General features: G+C 33.3%; 1 protein-coding gene across 1 annotated transcript in view; it reads left to right on the plus strand.

The window, feature by feature from the left end:
- Positions 1–23,496, plus strand: part of LOC118737525 — a gene marked incomplete in the record, with an annotated part of 218,716 nt that overhangs the window by 168,883 nt on the left and 26,337 nt on the right. The window contains 1 exon segment of the mRNA XM_036468093.1: positions 21,222–21,399. Coding sequence (XP_036323986.1) covers positions 21,222–21,399 — 178 coding nt within the window.

Genomic DNA, 23,496 nt, shown 5'->3' on the forward strand with positions numbered 1-23,496 from the left:
GTCATCTACCTCGCCCTATTCACTACAGATGTCGCCCTATGCACTATCCTTTTTTATAGGAACTTTTCAAAGCAAAGGTTTGGTGTCGGACACACAACATTGAAAGTTTCTGGATCCAAAACATTGAAAGTTTCTGGACACACAACATTGCAAGTTGATAAAAGCGTTGTAATGTAATTAATCATCAAAACGCGTGAGTACAACAAACGTATGCCGGCACGAATTTAAGCGATCATACGTTCGTATTATTGCGTCATACCAAACGACGAAGGCAGTAGGTACATTCATAGTTGCCAACTTGGTGCTTTAAGCACTAGATTTAGTGATTTTTGAAAATTAAAACGCCTTAAAATACTATTTAGTGCCTAGTGCCTTTTTTAGTGCTTTATTTCTGAACTAAAATTACTCCGATATAGTTAAGCCTTAAATAATTTTTAAATATTTAAAGCTGTGGCAGCACTGAATTTACAAAAATCTACAAATTTAAATGCACTTAAATACAACCATGATTGATAAAAAGCTAAACTTGCAAACCCACCTTGTTCAATTCTATTCGCCTTGAAAATGCTAGTAGATATGCGGGATACCTGAGATACCTCAGTAAAACACATCGTTTCTTGGTGCTGAATCCAAATCTGGCCGCACAATTGCTCAAGCACTAGAATTTTGAGATATCCTAACCTCAAAGTGCCAAAATCATGGTTTTTGGCGATATTTGAGGTTATATACTGAAAACATAATTTTTTTTGCTCATTTCTACTTAGGGCATGATTTTCGTTTGTTGGGATTCGGTTTTTCTTTCTTGAGATATATCAGTTTTAATGTGCAGTACTTCGGTATTACGTCGTAAACATGAGTCATTATAGCATGTGGCTTTTCAATCGTTATGAGCGAAAAAGTTTTGTTTATTGATTTATGTATGCATTCTTGTAAATATTGTTAATTTTTTGTTTTTGTTAAATACATACAAACTGTTATGGAAAAAGCATCCATTGATTCAAAACCATTTGGTGCTTTTAGTGTGGTAAAACGCTTTTTTCCAAGTTTTTGGTGCTTTTTGAAAATCAAAAGTTGGCAACACTGGGTACATTGCACGTTTGTAATATTTACATTTTTATTGTCAGTGCAACAACATATCATATTACATCTAAAACATTTAGTAAAATTCGGCTGCCGAAACCATAATGTAATTTTCACATTAAAATTTGATATAGCAACGTAGTACATTGCAACATTACAAAAATAACGATAATTTAGCAATTTTAAATGTAAAATTATCACTTTATCGTTTGCATGCCAAATAACATTGCAAAGTGTCAATTTTACATGCCAACATTTTTTTCGGTGTAGTAAAATTAAATGTCGCATGTATTTATTCCTCATCTCACTATGGGCATCAAATAAAGAAGCTTGACAGGTATAATCCAGTGTATTTCGGTGAAGAAATCCCTTATCCGAAAGTTCATCTCACACAAAATGGCGGATCATACAGTTTAAACCAGGCATGCCCAGCGCAGGGCACTTGCTTACGGAGTTCTGCCGGCGTTGGACATGCCTGGTTTAGACAGTCAATACATTGGCAGGACTTGCATCGGAAATGGCATTTAAATCTCACAGGTCGGATTTACTGTCAACTGAGAATAATAATAATATTTTAGCGCACCTACTTTCGCTTAGTGTTTGGCCGAACTTCTCCTTCAAATGGTGTTATATGTATTTCTTATTATTGTTACAGAAATGGATCGACCTACAGCTTTACGTCGCCTTAATAGTATTTTTTTTTTATGAAGAATCAACTGTAATCATCTGTACATTCCTTTTAACAGCAATGCCCATTATCCAACTTGCAATATTCTTTACATGTATTCATATACGTCACATATGTATATCATATTTCTGCTAGGATGTAGGAAATACAAATTTTTTTGTTCAACATTAAAAAGTTCACTGTATATATGAAAATTTAAAATTAAATATTGAATACTTGGACCAACTAGTTACATACCAGCACCCTTTTAAAAATCGACTTACAAATGTTATTCATGTGTTATAAGATTTAAACACTCAACTTTTTACTTTTCTGCACTTGACTTTCTACATACACCTACATATGTATAAACGAAGCTTTACCTGAGTAGCACTTTAGCACTTTGGTGCATCCTTGTCGGTTCAACAAGCCATTAATGCCAGGAAATTACTCAATTTAAGCTTTTAATCAACTAAGCAAACACTCTAGTAGCTAGCTACCTCACACACATTTTTATCGGAGACTGACAGCTTTGAAATTGTGTACTTAGAATTATAATATTTGTAAAAAAAAAATTTTAAAATAATCGATTTTACTTACTTTAGTGAAATAGTAGGTTATGCGCTTTGCATGGTGAACAGCATCCACACAGAGCAAAACGTGAGAATAAACAAGTATGTGTAAAAGTGAGCTAATACAGTATGGATGCCTTGTAGAATAATATGAGTCAATCGAAGAACTAGGAGAATTTTAACATAATACATTTTTTTTGGAAAAAGGACAAGCAACACTTTAACTTGGCGGAAGTTATCAGGGACGGTGGAAGAGGTATGGTGGCCACCATATCTCGAAAACTGCTGTGTACAGTCTACCATACTTTAATTAGTTGCTAACTTTTATCCTGAACAAGAATACCCAGCTAAATTAAATTATACACCACCACCTCTTTCCACTCTCCAAGCTGTGCTATTGTTAATTTAATTAAGGCAAACAGACTGGAACTCGATGAGTCAAAACTGCGGCGGACTCGAAATATTCGATGAAAGTTATATAAATCTGGATCGAGAGCCTCTCACATACTCAAGAAGCCATTATCCCATTGACAAGAAAAAGAATCCGAACAGGAGTGAGAACTTTAACTCTTTAACACAAAATTCTCAGTGAAGAAACACGTCGATATGACGACATCCAAAGCCGAAAAGCAGTAATGGTATTGCAAGAAAACCTGGGAGCTCGAGAGTCAACCTTATGAATGTGAGGCACTCACTCGCGAAACTACAACGTCTTGACTGTGAGTGCACAGGCGCAATGTGCACCTGCCCTACGCCAGCAGCGGAGGTTATTCTTGAGCTCACGCCGCTGCACATTGGCTTTGAAAAGGCAGTAAAACGATCCCTAATAAACTTCGCCAGAGATGGTTGCGATAGAGAGAAAGTGGCAGCATTTCGTAATATGGAATCTCGCCTGGAGCAGATACCCATAGGGACATAACATAACTTCCATGAGATTTCTGTGGGAACTTTTTGGAAGATTTCCGCGAAAATCTCATGGAAGTTATGTCAATTACCGGATAATCAGTGATTAGGGATGCCAACGATTAATTATTTGCTTAAATTAATCGATTATTTTCGTTCAGTTGTAAAAAACATAATATGCAAAAGTACAATATTTCTTCAATTATAAATATAAATATATTTCAATAATTTGCAAGAAAACATTTTTATTGAAATGGATGACATTTATGCTGAAATAACAATATTATGTAAAAGAAATATTCTTTAAAATAAAAGGTAACAGTGAGTTTATTAATACAACCACAAAACAAAAAGGCAATATTCTTAGATATACTTAGAATGAATTACCAAATTTACTTAAAATTATTTCGTTTCTGCAACTTCGGCATTCACAGAAATAGTTTTTTCTATTATGAATGTGAAATGGCGAGATGAGCGAAGCAAAACGACTACCTCACTAAAAGAATTAACTTTTGATTTATTTTCTAGAGAGTAAGAGCACACTTTTTAAAAAGCAATCGCATTTCTGGCTAGTATATTTCAGGACGAATGGACAAGGATAGAGCCAAGAGCTTGTGTGAGCAAATTCAATTTTTGACAGCAAATGTCAGTTACGCGGTTTTGTACTTTAACCGATGACATGATATTTTCAAAGAAATATATTTTTATATATATATAACAATGCCTTCAAAAATTTTATTAACCTATTCTTTCTCAATAATTGCATTTAATTGTTTTTTTTTGTTTGTAATTAATCATATGATTAACTAATCGATTATTTTATTTTGTTGGTCATCCCAATCAATGGTGCTCTGAGACACTTGATGAATTATCTGCGATCTGCAATGCTCCAAGAGCGATTATATAATATTGCAATATTACGCGTCCATAGACAATTATCAGAAAATTTAGATCCATCAAAAAAAATATACTAGCTAGTCGTTTTTAAGCAAAAAACAGAACCGACTTCAAACATACAAATTTAAGAGCACAATTTAAGGCCACCTCTGAGGTACCTCCTTTCTTTAAAAAAATAACTACGGAAATCGGTTAACGTGGTCCAAATTTATGCGGTATCATATCTACATATATAAAAAAAGATTTCCGACGAATTAATAACCCAAGAAAAAGTTTTCACTTTGTTGGAAATTTTTCTTGAATGACAATATTTTATAATATAAAATATAATTAAAGAGTACTCGAAAACGAATCGTAAACGGCTATCATAAACGACTTTTTATCCGGTTTCTCTTTGAGAAAATATCCAGTTACGAGCTGGATAAGCCTACGAATTTAAGACATACATACTAGCGTTGGCCGAAAATCCGCATTTTTAGAATTTTGATTCGTAATAGCAAAAATATGGTTTTTTATGCTCTAAAACCGATCTGTGTGAAAGATGACAATTTTTGGTCAATATCTTAGGCTCACCCGAGTACAACAAAGTTCAATGGGCTCAAAAATATAACTTAATAAATACATCAATTAATATATTTTTTTAAATAAAATTGCAAGTATCTTCGAAAGTATTAGTGCTACATAATTTGGTATATGGACCTTTTTTGCATAAAATCCAAGTAAGCTATGAAACAATTTTTTTAGCACTTGCGGATTTTCGGCCCACGCTAATACATACATTTTATAATTTGATTTCGGGGAAATGTTGAACATAATTTGATGCCTTTTGATTTAGTATTCAAGTCAATTTTCGATTGAAATACCGCATTTTCCATGGTAGAGCAGTAATGAAAATTAGTCATTTGAAAGCAATAATTTTGATCATTACTGATGGCTAATTAATGAAAATGTTTCAGGAAATTTGCAAGAAATAATTCTTGTTTAGAGATATCTTACTTATAACATGCATACATTAGAAATGTTAATGTGTATTAATTATGCTTACAAACAAAGAAAGAAGAAAAGAATCACATTGGCGTTTCGGGTTTGAAACTCTAGCCATTTCATACAAAAAAGTGGTATTGCATACATATGTACATATCTACACATAGTAGTGCATATCGCAAGGTTGCAGTATAACGAGATTTAACGAGCCGCGAGGTCTGGGGCTTAAGCCACACTTCTAGTATAATTTTCCTACCGAGCAGACATGCATATAATTTGGTTATTTTTATTTTTAAATATTTTTGTGTATTTAAGTCTAACGTTGGGTGTCAAATTCAATCAAAGGGGAAATTCAATTCAAGACTTTTAATTTGAGCCAAAGCAGAAGTCTCTAGGCCGTGTGAGAACCAAGTTATAACAATTTTAAACCAAACTTCGAAACTGCTAGTTTTTACTCCTAAATTAAAAAAAAAATAAAAATTTGGGTAGAATGTCGAATGAAATTTCAAAGTTTAACTTCAGAATCGTTATAATTTGGCTCTGAAAAGGTCTTGAGACTGATACCTTGGCTCGAATTAAAGTATACTAAAAAATATTTATTTTTTGTTTTTGAATAATTCCGGTGGAGTTTGCATATTTTTTTGAAGAAGGCTGTTTTAGACAATTTTTTTAAGGTCAAGGAGTAAGCCAATGACATTAGCTTTCAAAGCCATTTGGTTCATATCAAAATGTTACTTCTCTCGTTAGCGCTACGAATAATTCGCATGGACTGTTAAAAAAGCACTCTGTGCATTTATAAACAATATATAATATAATAAAATAAAATATTTATCATACTTGGGCGTACAACGTTTTTGCTTCTTATTGAAATTAAGAAAAAACCGGTTTTATTTTACGTAGTTTTTATTAAGAAAAGAGCAAAGTAAAATAAGTGCAAAGGTTTTTTTAAAATCAAAATTAAAACAAATAAAAATCAGTGAAAAATTCACGTATGGTATTTTTACAAACTTTTATTTAATTTGCTCTGTATTTATGTTAGGGTTAAATCTTGCAATCAATTTTTGACCAACTTGCCGATGATCTTGAGACTTGAAACTTTACAGTTGGCTCAGAAACCGATGAGAATGCAATACGAAAGATGAGTTAATCCGATAGGTGGCGCAGAAGTCGAGATATTTGAAAAATCCTTATTTATGCGCGATTTGGTTCATATTTAGAACGCATGTTAACTACATGAAAAGAAATAACTCCACTAAAAATTTTGCCGATGGGTGGCGCACGAGTCGATAGTTGGTAGACCAATATCTATGGTCCGATTTAGTTTACACTTAGAAAGCTTGCTTTAGAAATATTTGTTTTTACAATTAACTTAGTGTAATAATTTATTTCATTTTTTCTGACATATTTTGGTTTTGAGTAGTGCTCTTGCCGCCGCAGCCGAGTGCTTAGAGTCACTCGGGAGATCCCTGTTAAATTTCTGGTGTCGGCAACATCAACGGAAGTTTTTTCAAACAGTTGTCGCCCCTCGGCTGACAAAAGCAAACCTCCGAGTGTACTTCTGCCATAAAAAAAAAACAATACGGATTCGAAGAGAAGCTCTGCCAAACACGCAGAAAACGTTTAAGAAACAAACATACATTTATTGGAATCATATATGTATGATATAGTGCCCATCCCCAAATAACTTAGAATATAATTTTGAAACTATTTAGGGGCTTCCCTTAAACTGGAAAGCTTCGAAAACCCTAAATATTTATTGACAGGTCAAGATTTGGATGAAATGTAAAAACCAGTTTGTTCCATCAAAAAATTCTGTTTATTCTATATTCGAAAAGCTTCAGTGGCTGGAGGAGAAAAGGATGAAGAGAATTTGTTATAAAAGTTGAATTCAATGACTTAATGTTTATCATGCGCCCAGTCAGACCAGTTTAAAAAATCAACTCATAAAACTACATACATATGTACATACAAACACATATTTCTATATGAAGCCCTAACCGCCAAAAAATTTGTTTGCTTTAATTTTCGTTTGGATACATAAGTGCACTTAGAGCATCTAGGTACATTCCTTTTTTTTTTAGTTTTTTAGGTCCTAAAAATCTGTCCCCTGCTTATTTCTAATCAACTCATCGATATGAGGCAGAATCCATCAGACGAATTGGATTTTCATTAATACGTTCTATTCAAAAAAATGTTTTGAAATTTGCCATTTTTCGGTACTTCAACAGGTTTTTTTTTTTCAAAAACTGGACGTGCCAGAAATATTTTGTAAATGTACTTCAAATCAGCATTAAAAAATCTATAAGATCTATCTATAAGATAAGGTCCGCACCGTTTTTGAGATATAATACGACCAAATTTTGCTGAACCGTGTAATTGAATTTGAACTTTTGAAAAAGCAACAACCATACTCACACACTCACACACTTTCATATTTAATAATATGTACGAGAATATATGTAGAAATGCTATAAAGGCAATCGTAAAAATAAACGATGGTAAATAATTTGTATTCGGTGGATAAATTTTATCTGACTATAGTTTTACTAAAATTGCATACGAGGTTAATTTCGTATGACAACAAAAAATATTCGTGAGTTATAAAAGTTACTTGATATACCGCCAAAATCTGGCAAAAGTGGCAAAGTTGACAATGTGCGTTCATTTGTGGGCACAAAAAGACGCAACTGCTAATGGAAAAAGTACAACAATGAATGGCTGCATAAAATTTATGGTCATTAACGCGACAAACAGTGCTTAACTTGCCAAGTCTGCTGTCGTAATCGGCATAAGCATGTGTATGTATGTACATACATTAGGGTGGTGTAAAAATGCATGTGAGGGGAAGGCGAAGCCGGAATTTTATTGCTCTCACCCACTGGGATGGTTCTATATCGAAAAAATATAACATCGTCCTTTTTTTAAATGGATATATATTTACAGGTCGCATAGAACCCTTGAAAATCAATATATTTCAATTGGTGAACTCTGTTTACTTCACGGCACTTCAAATAATAATAGTTAGTTGTTTAGTTAAAAAAATTGTATGGTTCCACTCACTGCATTTTTGTGGTTTTTAGGGAACACATAAAAAGGAGTTAATATAAAAAAAAAAATATTGAATAACAATCTACGTATATACATATGTATATGTACAATACGCGAAGGGATTTTTTGTCCAGAGCAAAAGATCTGTACCGTTCTCCCGATTTTCAAAAATGAGATGTCAAATTAAAGCGCTTGGCCTGTAGATGTTCAAACTGGTTTTAGAGTAGAGTTGCCACCTACTGAACAATTAAATTTCAATTTTTAATAAGCAATGCCATCGTGTCCGCACCGTTCGTTCCATCTTTCGAAATGAGGTGTCAAATTAAAGGCTTTACTTTTTTGAAAAGAGTTGCCACCTGTTTAAAAAATCATCTTAGTTAAGAGAAATATGTATCGCCATATGGGTGCCAAACGAAAGGAGTTACAGAAAGTAGTAGTTTGAAAATATTTTGAAAAGGGTTGCCACCTGCTTGAAATGTAGAATTTAGTTTACTTATACACAAGTTATATGACATATCGAAATGTGGTATCACATGAAGGAGTGATAAAAAATCTTTCAGTTTTCGCTAAGGATATTTTTGAGGTGTGGGAAGAGGGTTGCCACCTGTTTAAAAAGTTAAATTCAAATTATTTTATAAATAGAATGAATTATTAAAACATGGGTATCAATCGAAGAGGGTTTGAAAAAGTTTTATTTCTGAACTGTATTTAGCATGGGCACATGTTTGAAAAAATATATTCCACTTAAATAATCAGTTAACAAGGATTAAGCTTGAAGATACCTTTGAAGAGGGCTGCCACCTATTTGAAGGTTGAACTCAATTAACTAATACATAAAGTGTATGAAATATAAAAATACCATAGCCAAACGAAATAATGTTGAGAAATCTTTAGTTTCAACATTTGGAATGTTTGAAGAGGGTTGCCACGTGTTTAAAATGTTATTTCAAGTTATTCAATAAGTTGGATGAATTCTTAAAAGATGGGTATCAATCGAAATGGTTATGAAAAACTTAAACTTCTGGGCTAATTGCAAACTCTTTTCGCAACATACATAGGTGTAATGTGCCAACATTGTATGAATGTATGTATGTATGTCTTCCTATCAAGGGTTGCAGTTAAGTAAGCGTGACAGCAAACTGGGACATTTGTGTGCATTCGTGTGTAAAACGCATGCGGCCAAACTTTGTCCTATGCGTGGATCTTGTTGAATATGCATATTCAATATTTAATAAGCGAAGTTTCCTAATTTATGACAATAACTGAAGCTGAAGTATGCAATCACAATTTTGCAAAAATAAAAAAAACATGCATGAATTTCAAAAATATTCAAGCGAGCACAACACGTCACAAATTTGTGATGAAATTTAATAAAATTTATTGTAAACGGCTTGTCAGTTTTGTATGTAGAGTTTCTACATATGGGGTGCTCCATACCAAAACGGACGGGGTTCACACATAATGTGTAGGATTTGTTTGAAATGTTTAGGGTTAATGCATAAACATAAATAAATATGAAATCTGAACTTGATTAATATATTTTTAAAAACTTTTCAGCATAAAAACAAAAACAAATCGGTTGAATAGTTTTCCAAATATCTCGAGAATGGAGCGAGGAAAAAATTTGAAAAAAATTACACATACACACATCAAAATTCTCTATGAAAGAAATATTTAAAACATTTTTTTCTTGACAAATTTTTTACATACAAATTTTTTGATAAAAAAAAAAATAATTTTTGAAAATATGCCATCTCAATAAAAATTGGAAAAAATCACAATGGTAGCTCTGAGTATTGCACAATATTTAAGTGTGCTATTATGGGGTGCACTACAATAATTTGAGTTATGAATTTTCTTTTACACCGAAGTTGAGTAAAATGAGTACATAACCACTTTACAATTTTTTAAATTTTTTTAGAATTTTCTTGAATATTCAGTCTTATAGCCCATTAAATTCTAAATTTAAACTGCAAGCTTTAAGCTTCTGCAAAATTGCGTTGATTTTTAATATTTTTTATACTGACGACTATTTGTATTTTTTTCTTATGGAAGAAAATGCGCAAAACCATTTTAAAAGAAAATAAAAAAAATAACGCCAGTTTTGCAATCGCTTAAAACTTGCACTTTTTATACCCGAGCGCACTTGTGCACAAGGGCATATTAATTTTGTTCACATAACGGTTGTTTGTAACAGCCAAAACGACTCGAGATAGATATAGACAAATGTATACATAAATGATCAGGATGAAAAAAGAAATCGATTAAGCCATGTCTGTCTGTCCGTCCGTCCGTGTACACGATAACTCGAGCAAAAATTGAGATATCTCAACGAAATTTGGTATGTAGGTTTCCACTTATCCAAGGTAGGTTGGTATTGAAATCGGACTGTAACCACTTCCACTTACCATATAACGGTAATATCCAGAAATACGAAAACTGCGATATTTTAGTAACTACTGGAGATTATTCACTCAAAATTGATATTTGTAATAAGTTTTAGACGAAAAATAAGAATATTATAAATTTTTGGAAAATGGGCGTAGTCACGCCCACTTATAGTTACATGTGTATATCTTGGTAACCGCTGCACCAATTTCTTCCAAACTTATCACAGTTGTTGGCCTTCGCACAACATACCAAATGGGCGAAAAGTTTTAAATTCGCTCAATAACCACGCCTACTTCCCATATAACGGTAATTTTCAGAAATACGAAAACTGCGATATTTTAGTAACTACTGGAGATTATTCCCTCAAAATTGATATTTACAATAATTTTTAGACGAAAAATAAGAATATTATAAAGTGTTGGAAAATGGGCGTAGCCACGCCCACTTATGGTTACATGTGTATATCTTGGTAACTGCTGCACTAATTTCTTCCAAACTTGGCACAGTTGTTGGCCTTCGTACAGCATAAAAAATCGCCTAAACTTTTTAAAATCGGACAATAACCACGCCCACATCCCATATAACGGTAATTTAGAGAAATACAAAATCTTCGATAAATCAGTAAATATTGAAGCTAATTTTTTCAAAATTGATGCTTGCAGCAATTCTTTACCAAGAAATACGTTTATGGTAAAATTTTTAGAAAATGGGCGTGGCACCGCCCACTTATGATCACATATAAGTATATCGGTAACCGTTCTACCAATTTTTACCAAACTCGGTGTGGTTATTGTGCTTGCCACATATAAGCAAAACGTTGAAAATTATCGAAATCGGACTAAAATAACGGCCGCTTTTCATATAACGGTAAATTTCAGAAATGCTTGAAACTTCAATATTTCGAAATTGAAGGACGCTAATTTACTCAAAATTGATACACCCCGGCTTACCATCTAGCGGTAGCTTTCGGAAAGGTGAAAAAAAACATATATTTAATACTTGCGCCGGGTATTTAATGTTCGGCTCCGCCCGAGCTTAGACTTTCTTACTTGTTTATACTTAAATTTAATGGGCTACAAGGCTGCATACTCAAAAAATTCTAAAAAAAAATTAAAAATTTATAAATCTATGTTTCACGTCATCTATTTGATTTAGAACATCACAAATTCCTTACAGACTAAGTATGTAGATAGAAAAATTATAACTGTAGTAGGGCTCAGTTTATTAAGCAAAAAAAAAAAACAAATTGTTCTGAAAAGAGCGAAATCCAATCAAATATGGAAAGGACGATGAAAACGTAATAATCTTATCGGGACACTGAAGCTTAGCTGCTCATATTGCAGCTTTTATTATTCCAATAGACTCCTCCAGGCTGCATTGTTGCATTGTGGCGACTAGTAAACTTCAAAGGGAATAAATTTACAGTGCCGGACAAAAGTATTGGCACAGAAAATAAACTTTGCATGCATTGCGAAAAAATTCTCTGTGCCAATACTTTTTCTTTTTTTTTAGTATTAAGGTGTTTGTTTCTCAGACAGAAGTTTACGTCATCTATCTGTTTGCGAAACTCAATTTACATAGAAGGTACCGTAATGAGAGGTACCGTATTGAAGGCCCAGTAAGCATGGATATCAGACCATGTCTCGCAAAAGAATTATTGTAGTGGTTGAGTTTTAACCACTAGATGTGCGCTACTTAGTATTTATAAACCGACTGAAATCATGATTATTGTTCCCAAGGAGCTGTAGTAAAATATAGCGTTGATTTTTTCTTGGGACTGTCTAAATTTTAGCGTGTATTTTTTACCAAAGATGTACTTAATTTGCTTCCACTTTAATAAGGCCTATTTACCTGAAAAAATGTATAATAATTCAAGTTAATTATAAATTGTCTCATAAATAACTACACACATCTAACCACCATCAATCCTCCAATTTTCACCAACTTCTGCAGGCGCTGCCCTACTTGTACAACTGTAATTAATCATTTAATTAACTAACAATTGAGACAAATGTGATAAAATATGCAGCATAGCCATATGAGTTTGACATTGTCCGTGCAAAGTTTTATGATTGATATCAATAACCACATCGTTAGCTTGGAGTGAACAGTTGCTAAGTCCATTCTTTATGAAAACTAATATTTTGATCCAGGAGGCTAGAGAAATTAAAAATGCATCATTTCGAAAAGGGTAAAGGTATTTATATTATTTTTCCCCGTTTATATGCAATAAAAAAAATTTGCTAAGCCCAAAAGAAGCACCGCAAATCCGATAAAGCCAAAATAATACAAAATCTTCTAACAAAGATCGAATCCTTCGGGTTATTATGGAGTTTTGCTTTGCTCTAAATAGCCAAAATGTTGTGTTCGAAGTTTTGCGAAATGCTTAAATATTGTTATATACGTAGATTTACTACTGCACACTATAACTTTGTTTCTTTATTGATATTCGCATTTCCCTGAAACCTCGCTGAAATCGAAAGCACCAACCATTGAAAGTAGGAACATTTCAATATACAGTGACTCAAGGAAGTGACCAAGTGTTAATTTTTTATTTGAAATATCCACAAAGATTTTCAAGTTAAAGTTTAATTTTTACTATAGCCAAAATCGTATAAATCAATGTTTCAAACTGTATATAAAATTTAGGAAAATTCAACAAATTCTCATCAAAATTAAAAACTTTTTAATCTGAAACTTTAGAACATTTTTGGTTATGAAGTTTTATAGCACATACAATTTTGCAATGAGGTACAAGTTTCAAGCGACTAAAAAATAGCCCTGATTTAAAAAAAATAACAGCTTCTTCGGTTTGTAATAAAACAAGTGTAATTTATAAAAGCTGGCGTTGGTTTTTTGAACATTTGTTGCAAACGGTCTTCCGCATTTTATTTCATAAGAAATTCATGCTTATATGGAAAGAATGCAAATACCCGTCAGCAAAAGAAAAATCAACGCTATTTTTAGCCGCTTGAAACTTGCACTTGCCCTTACAATGTTGATAAAAAAATTGTGACTTTCATTAAACTGTATATAAAGTTCTAATTTTTTATTTATATGTATAACCTGAAAAATATGTGTTGTGAATATTTAAATAAAATAGGTATGTTGAAATATCATGAATGTATCAAACAACTTAATCCAATTGATTTACTATCGAATAGATTTACTGACATTTCGCATAGTTTTTATTTCTCAGAACCAACATCATTTCTGGTTTATGCATAGAAGTATGTATAATAAATCCTTTTATGTGCATACATTAGATTTTAGTTTGCAGTGCCAACACCGGAAAGCAGTAAACTGGATTCAGTTCAGATGTATATTTTTGTTTCCTCTATGTTCGTATACTATATATATATATATATTTATATATATATATACGTACAAGTACATACTAAAGCCTAGCGCAAATATATTTGCCGCATTACGTATAGTAAGTACTCTTTTCATTGTACTCTACCCACAACACATTGTTACTTTTTTCGCATAAATACCCTACTTGGCGTTGAGAGATCGATCAAATACTTGTTCTCATCGCGTAAAACAGATATTTGCTGCTGCCAAAACGGAGTACTACTACTCCACGAAATAGGGAGACAGAGGTGGCGCAATCAGCAGTACCGCTACTTTGTTCTTGGCGAATTTGACAGAATCAGCTGTTCGTGTGACGTCATTTTAGCATTCTATGTATGCAGAGATTTATCTGAATGTAAATATGGCGACCTCCATGGTTTGGCAGTTAACACTCTTTCTCTCCTCCATCCCTGTAGGTTGAGCTGTAAAACTATCGATAGTCATACCATTGACGAAGCTATTTATGTATATAAACTTTTTAGTTCCTGAAGAATTATCTAATTGTTATATAGCGATTTTCAGTAAGTTTGTGCTTTCTCTTCGATTTTGTAAATATTTTAACCCGATAGAAAAAAACTTAAAATTTCCATTCGTAGAAAAACAAATCGCTTGTAAACGTAAAGAAAACTGTACGTATCATGATACAAAAATAGAAGGTAGTTTCATTTATTGCCATTCGTTGTTGTTGCCGACCCCTTGACTTTTAATAAGTTTATGACATTTAACTGAAATCATGCTACCAGATTCAATTGCAGCAAGATTTTTGTTTCCTGTAAAAGTAAAAAAAAATTTCAAGTCAGTGAAGTTGGATGCAAATATTAAAGAAAATTCTTGCGCATTTCCAAGCTGCAAGAATTCGGTACACCACCTGTGCAAAGGTTCAAAAACAAAGATTTTTGATTTCCGAGGTTAGATTACGTTATACGATCTAATGCAGTTTGATGACAAATTGCTGACGCAAAATATTTTTAAACCTAAACGAGTAACCGTTATCCGTGGAAGAGGGAGGAGGTCGAGCTAAAATGATGCCCTGCAACTTGTAACAGTGCCAATTTTTGGGTCCTCGGAATTTTCTGATAAAGATGTGGCGCTGATAAAAAATATATTTAGATATTTTATTATAAGCACGAAACTATGTATTTGTGACAAGAATTATTTACATAAGATTAAAACTACTGCAGTTTCATTTTTTAAAATTTTTGTTTATAGACTGCATGAGTAAGACAGTTCGGGTACGGTTCGGGTATTTGTGCAATGCTTTTGGGTTATCGTGTCCAAACGCGTGACCCGAATAAAAAAATTTTAACATATTCGTCCAGCCAAAGGATTAAGCTTTAATTTAAAACAAGGATGTAATCTAGTTTTAAGGTCAAACATTGTAAAAATAACTTATGGTTGTGTGTTTGGCTTAATTAAATAAATAAATAAATAAATCAATTTCGGTTTGAAATATGCACTTTTTTTCTAAATTTGGAGGTGGATTTCGCGCAAAAATACCGTGGATGGCGTAACTGGAGTTGGACTGATGAGGTTATTTTTTCTAGCGCGGCCGAAGGCCACCAAAAATACTGCTGATGGCCTAACACGAGTTTAATTTTTCTTTGCGAAAATGCTAATTTCTCCCCATTTGGAAATGGCCCCCAAGTGCCGGTAGAAGGGGCAGGGAGGAGAAGGATGGCTTTTCTTAAAATTTATACTATGCTCTTTTTAATGAGTGTAGTTTAAGGTGACACACCCCTTCTCCCTCCGCTCCCAACCATAACATCGTTGTACAAATAACCTAAATATTCCCCATGTACAACATTAAATCCTCCAATGTATTGTTTGATTGCTATAAATGTGGCAAGGCAGCTCACAAGTTTCCACAATTTATGAAATTTCAAAAACTTATTTTTTGTCAGAAATTTTGAAATGAAACTACCTTCTTTTTGTATCATGGTACGTATTACAAAAAACTTTCATCAGTCCAACTCCGGTTATTTATGCCACATTATTTTTGCATAGAACTCACTCCAAAATTTACGGAAAAGTCCATATTTGAATCGTGTGTTACAAGAACCCAAATCATTGTACAAATAGCCGAACCGTACCCCGACTTCTACATGATTATTTATCCATTCAAAGTTTCAAATGGAAATACGAGAATCTTTAAAACGCTTCGAAACCTTCCGTAAGCCGAGAAATTCCCCACAACTTTGATTTTCTGCAGTGAAGCGACAGAGCAAGTGACGCGAAAAAAATATGCGGACTTTTACATATGTATCTAAGTATGTGGATTTTTGTTGAAAGTACGTTTTTCTCGTCGCTCTCTTCATCCTTCCACTACATTCCTGTGCTTAGTTTTATTCAGATACTACAATTGTATATATAGTTACTTAAGGCAAGGTAAATACTCTACGCATCTTGCTATTGATCGATAGTTTACTTACGCTTTACTTATGCTTGAGTAAGCATAAAGAAGCATAACTTTATGCTTACTCTCACTTGACTGGAGCGATGTTAGTAAAGGAGGGAATGTATTTGTCCTGCGAACGGATGTCTTGTTAGGTCGTTCAAATGGAATTGCGCAGATGTTTAGTACATACATATGCAACGATGCACGAATAGCTTCGCAAGTCCCTGAAGAAAAGTAGATTTTTTAAAGATCTTCAATCAAAATTTTAAATAAAAAAAAAATTTTAAGCCTGCCAGTTCGGTTTTTATCAATAAGTTTCAATAACGATTAGTTGATTGTTTTTATTATATTTCATAACCCAGTAATTTGTAATTAACTATAAATAGTAGTAATGAATAGATGACTGGGATTATTACCATAACAAAAATAATCGCATGTACTCAAAAAAATAAAGCAATACATTCAGTGGCGGATACACGATTTTATTTGGGGAGGTGCGATTGGGATCGACTTGTCGAACAACGTTGAATTACAGGCATCTAACTTGATGGATAAAGCGGAGTGACCAATTGAAGCTATATGACTTACAAGCATCCAACCTGATTGAAGAACCCTCATTTATTTTTCACGCAAATAGAGCTTCTAGTAATATTTATGAAGTCCGAGGTAAAATGTTTTGTGATATAATTTTACTTTAAGTAAGTTTCATGTTGTGAATTTGGCGCAAGGTCCATTTACAGAGTCCCATGTAATAAAACAATTATACTATTTTGTAAAAAAAACACAAGACAAAAAGTTATGCTCTGGGTTTATTAAAGCAGTATATGTATATTTGTGTATATTACATAAATACTTATTTTTTACTTATAATGTTTGTCAAATGAGGAATGTAATAAAGTAACTTAACAACTTATTCGGAATTTTGATTATAATAATTTAAATTGCAAACTCAATTTTGCGCTTTCCTTTTTGGAATCTTTGTATTATCCGTTCAGTGTCAATTTCGATATCTAAGGGCCAGTTTCAGTGGCATTTTAACCTAAGGTTACGTAATCTGAATTTAAAATGAACAGCTGACTGATAATTGATTGGCTAATCTTAGTTTAAAGCAGCCAGCTCGGGCTCCATATTACAAAAAAAAAATCGTCGAAAATGTTTTGTATGGAATAAAATAGTTAACATGGTCAACAAAAAAAAAAATGCCAAATATCATTTACTTTAAACTTGCAGTAAAATTGAATGGGCTAAAAACGGCTTACTCAAAATATTTCTTAAAAATCGAATTACATGGTTCGAAATTTTTACAAAAGTTTTTTTGATTTTTTAAAACAAATGTTCAAATCTTGTCAGAATTTAAATGCCGTAAAATTATCACAAGGTCTATAAGTTCATAGTATTTGCATACCCATTGTTATAATTTTTAATTTAAGAGATTTACATGCTTTCTTATTCTATAAATAATCTTGTGCAAGCCTGAAAAAGGGATAATGATTGAAGATCATCGCCCCCTTCGCCCCTCCCCTGTATCCGCCACTGCAATACATACACTTGCGACAAGTGAGCCACGAGGTTAACTAGACTATACTTGTTTGTTTCGATTTTTTTTCTTGTCGCACCGTGTTATAGGAGATACCTCTACTCGTTCTCGTTGGCTGTGCTTTCTTTTCCAACTTGGAAAAGGCAAAACTATTCCTGTAACCCTCGACTTCCTTCTAAATACATTAAGCGTTCATTGCCATAATATCTATTTTGTTGAAAAAGAAAGCCAAAGTCCATTGTCTCATTAGCCGTTTCACTGAGAAATAGGTCGGCTCACTTTTAATTATAAAACCAATTGCATCAGATTTCAAGGCTGGTTTGTTTTTAATTTTTTATTATGTCCTACCGAAAACCCGAAAAATAATAAGTTTCCTACAAAAACAACCCATCCAGATGAAAGACCCGTCGTTGTAGTTATTTAAAATAGTTGTTTATTATTTGATACCCTTCTCTGTTACCTTCGAATGCGGTTGCAGCAACAGATATACTTGGCAGAAAAAGATCTAAAATTTTTGAATTATTGGAAATCCGTGGGAACCAAGCATTTTCTGCGAAATGCCCTACAAAATACTTAAAAATTATGACAACAAATATTAAGTAGGCTTTTTGGTGGAAACTATAATTTTTTTGATGTTTTTCTTTGCAAAGAATTTGCAACAAAAAAATGAATTTTTTAAACAATGCACCGTTTTTGTTTTTTCTAAAGAAAATTGTAATAAAGTGAGTGCACTTTTTTCAGATCTCAAAAACCCCAAATTCGGCTATACATATCTCAAAAACCGTTATACTCTCTTACATATTAATTTCGTATTCGGATTCAGCGGGAAATTTTACGTTAAAATGCATTTAAAAATGTCCTGGTCGGACAATTTTTTCATTTCTATAAACTTGTGTTATTTCCGACAACAATGCAAGGCGGACCCGAGTGCGTTCTGTGATGAAAAACTTGTAGTCCTTTTGCCACGGCCAATACAAATTATATATCGTTGGAAAGCTTAGAAAATAAGCTATCGAAATAGGCCATTTTCAAAAACTTTGTAAAAAATTTCAATACAAATTTTTGCAAAAAAAAATCCAAAAAAATATAGTTTCCACCAAAAAGCACGGAAAAAATTCTAATAGGTCAGCAATTTTTAATTCTCTATCATAAGTGTGAAGAAAAAGGGTTGAAATTGGCATGTCAAACTTGTATAACTCGAGAAAAAACCACGGTAGAAAAAAAAATTCTTTCACACATTGATTACCAGTAACCATAGCAACAACGTAGTGGAGTTTGAACAAAATGCTTCCATAAAATGTTTTTCCTGGTACACTTGACGAATTTTGCCCCACATACAAACATACATACACAATTAAAGTTAGTAACTAACAAATCCTGGAATTTTCAATTTCTAAATTTACTTCTGCTAGCAAGATTTATCTATTTATCAATATTATAGTAAAATACATACATGCTAGCTAGCCACATACATATGTATTTTTGTCTTGTATTAATGTACGTATGTATGTATGTTTGTACATATTTGCTTTTTGTCTATCTCGGCAGTGGCGTACAATTTCGAGGCTGCTTCTGAATTAAAAGCACGCGGCGGCCCTAATCCAGCGGCACATCCTTGGATACCCGTCGTGGCTTACTTGGAAACTCTGCCGAGACCAACAAAGACGCCAAGTAGGTTGTGTTCCTCCTTTTCAGTTCAATTGCTAAATGGTTTTTCTAGTTTTGGCTTTTGGTTTTGCATTTCATTGGAATGCCAATTGTAAAAGCACTGTAATAAATTGACAATGAATTTCAGTGCATTCATAGTGTTGTTTCTTTACTTATATACATATTTATACATATGTATGTATATGTACATATGTGTGTGAATGAATGTATTTTAGTTTTACATTGTTTACAGTTCAATAGTGCATGTGCATAAAGTGCTCGTAATACCGGATATATTGCACATATGTATGTACATATGTACATTAGAGTGGTCCAAAAAAATAATTTTCCAAGATTGGGTTTAGGGCACCTTCGAAAATGTTTCGTATTGTCGAAAGAGGTGGATGCTCATGATGCTCATATTTTACTCTAGAAGTATTGTGTAGATATATTAATGAAACAATTGGTCAAGTAACCTAAGAACACTTGAAATTTAAATTATATAAAAAAATATCACAAACTTCAGTTGTCATGGCAACAGTGCCTTTTTAAAAAATCACCAATATTTTTGCCAGTTTCACAGCGATCTAGTAGCGCATTTCAAGGTCATTGAGCACCCTGTATTAGTTGCAGTAGAAAACTGAAAGTTGGTATAGATATTACAAATATTAAAAGGAAAAAAACTGAGGGGTGCCCTGTTTTCTTGGATGAATATTTTTTCCCATAGAAAAATTGGACCACATACATTAAGTACATATGTACAAACATTAGACCACATCAACTTACAAGCAAACAAAATTTTTCCCGTAGGTACACTGAGTCTGAAGTAGTTTTGTAAGGTAATTTCGAAAAAAAAAATGTTTGTTCTTCAAAATACCTCCTTGGCAAGATTTCAAATAATGATTTTTGGAGAGCTTTAATTTACCTATGGGTTTGTGCTAGAATGGAATATTTGTGGTCAATAAATTTTGGTAAAAAAAATTCTTCTCGGAAACAGAACATCCTTGCATCATATTTTAAGACCCAACTGTGAATGCCGAATGCCCTAACCCTACTTTGGGCAAAACAAAATATTCCAAATTTCCTTGCAAAATTACTTTAGACTCTGGGGTGTACGGCGAACATATTTTTCTAGTACGCTCTAATGTACATACATACAGATTTACGATTTCAATTTCGAGCAATCTTTTGTCAGTTCAATAACGAATGAAAATGAAAAGATAAATAAAGGATAAAACGCCGCAAGCCAACTACTTTTAACATTGACACTACCATAAATAAACACGAGCACATTTATGAGTCAAACCATACTGAACCCCAGCTATGGGGGGAACCTAATATTTTTCAATAGTAACGATATGAGGCTCCGTGGTACTCTTAGTTAACGTTCCTTGCAACGCCAACACAATTTATGTAACCCCTTCGGAAGCTGAGTGTTGATTGTTGTGTTCCAGACTGTACAAAATAAGTAAATATGTAATTGACTAGATGTGCATACAGGAGTAGCTGTTAACTTGTATACTTACACAGCAACACTTTTAAGTATAAGTACATATATATGCATACCTGCATCTACTTACATACATACATACGTGTTGCCTGCGGTTTAATCTTCATTAAAAAGCAATATACTACATAAATTTTCTCATTCGATTACTACTATTTTAATTCTTCTTTCTTTACTTATTGCGTCCCATTTTAAATTTGTATTCATCTTTTTTTTCTCCATTTTCTTGTCCACAGAATGTGACCAGACATTCGTTTCGCGCATTGGTGGCCCACAGAATGGCACATTCTCCGCTCCGTTGCTGCACAATCACAAAAATCATTCGCGTCAGTGCTTGTACACCTTCCTAGCAGGACCCGGACAACGAGTCGAAGTACTATTTACATCATTTAATTTAAGAGGAAGTCCACCAGAGTAAGTCACAAAAGTAAACGTAATGTAATTTTTATGCTTACATACATACATATAGTATATATTGTCGTCTCCGCGGTAAAAGCTCCTAACTCCACATTTCTGTCAAAATAACTTTTTGATACTGACGGAAAGGGGAAAGGGGAAAATATCGCTATTTGGTGGAGAAAGCAAATAATTTTTTTGAAGTGAAACTTCTTTAACGGTGGTTGGTTGGTTGGGAGTAAATTAGCAAATTCAACGGAAATTGCAAACGGAAATGGTTGGGGTTGAAACAAGTGCTTCTTGAGTGTATGCACATGGTATTAATTTAACAATCTCTTACTAATAAAAGGTTAAAGAATAACACTTAGAAAAAGACCAATACAAGAATGAAAGTAAAGGTGAGTACGTACATAGATAAAGAAAAGGATAAAGGCAAAGTTAAAAATAAAAACAAAAACAAAGATGCGTAAGGATAAAGGCAAAAATGAAGATCAAAGTAAATTTAAACAGAACGAAAAATGACACTGAAGATGGCACAATGCCGAAACCGGTTTGTCTGCAAACCAAACTTGACAAGGGATGACGGAAATTCGTTCCAAAACAAATTAAATTTAAACACTTTATTTATATAAGGGCAAAGGGGAAGGAGAATATGTTGATGAAGAAAATGATAAACACAAAAGCAAAATCGAAGATAAATACAAAGAAAAAGATGAGAATGAGGATACCGATAAAAGTAAAGATGAAGATAGAGGAAGATAGATTAAAATAAAGGTAATTATAGAGAAAAGGATATCGATGGAGACTGGACTATTTTGGGATTTTAGAGATTCTCGGGACTTATCGATGTAACAATCGATATTTTTATCGGCTTTGTTATCGAAATTTTTGTCGATATTGCTACCGATTTTGCTATTGACATCTTCGGAACTTATCGGTATTTTTATGGATTTTGTTAGATATTTTTATCTAATTAGTTGTCGATTTTGTAATCGATATTTTTAACGATCGATTTAGTTATCGAAACTGTTATCTATTTTGTGTATACATATGTATGTATGTATATTGGCTATGAGAAAAAACGGATATGTAACGTAAGTTTCACTTCTCCAGTGTGGCCCAGGCGCACTTACTTTTTTTACATATAAAATCTGCTAACTCCAAAAACATGTATTTTTTCAATTCCAAGCTAATTTACGTTTGACTTTGACACACATCTTTTCGAAGTTTGCGGATTTCCCATGCTAATTATTGAGAGTATGCTACACCACATCACAGATGCATAGCTGATTATAGGTCTTATAATAGGGGTATAAATCCACAGGACCCCACGTTTTATCAAAGACCTGTTTACATTGCCAGCAGTAGGATTCAAGAAATCGCCACGCTAAATTTCGATCGCTAAAAATCAATAAATGAAAAATGTTTGTTCCTAAAAATTTACAACGCCTCCAAGGAAATATAACATAACCATATTGCTTACGATTTTATATAGAACCACTTCCGCTTTCGGGTTGCATATTTTTAAGCCCATATGATATTCATTTAACGGCTTGGGAGGTCTTTTGCTCAACGTGTGACTTCCATTAAAGTTTACTATCTAATATTGCACCTAAATAATTTACTTCGGAAGAAATTTGAAAAGTGACTCCTTAAAGGGCAGGGCGAAGAAGGCCGGCCAGCCTTCGCCTTCTAGTGAAGCGCACAACACTACTTTTGGTTGGGTTAGCAGTTAGCCAATTTTCACTGTACCAAGTCTAAATCGTATTCAGTGTCATTTGCTCTTTCCTGCGGACAATTAACATAGAAGGGCCTGTCATATGCATAGACCTGGGCGTAGGTGTTAGAGGCGTTAAGTTTGACTAGCAGGGAATCAATTGCCACGCATCATAGCATGGGAGAAAGCACACCGCACTGAGGACAGCCCTTATGAACTCCACACCTGAATCCTAAAAAAACCTATACGCGAGCATTGAACGAACCCAATTTACAAGCACATAATCTGTATCGAAGGTGGAATTGTCGAAAGAGCCCTCAACGTCTAAAATGCCAAAGGCGAATTTTTTCTTGCTAATTCTGGCAATCGGATTTTGTTGAGCCGTCACACAAGAATTA

Source organism: Rhagoletis pomonella, unplaced genomic scaffold (assembly GCF_013731165.1).
Source record: "Rhagoletis pomonella isolate Grant_MI unplaced genomic scaffold, Rhpom_1.0 Rhpom_scaffold_00004, whole genome shotgun sequence".
Classification (NCBI taxonomy): Eukaryota; Metazoa; Arthropoda; class Insecta; order Diptera; family Tephritidae; genus Rhagoletis; species Rhagoletis pomonella.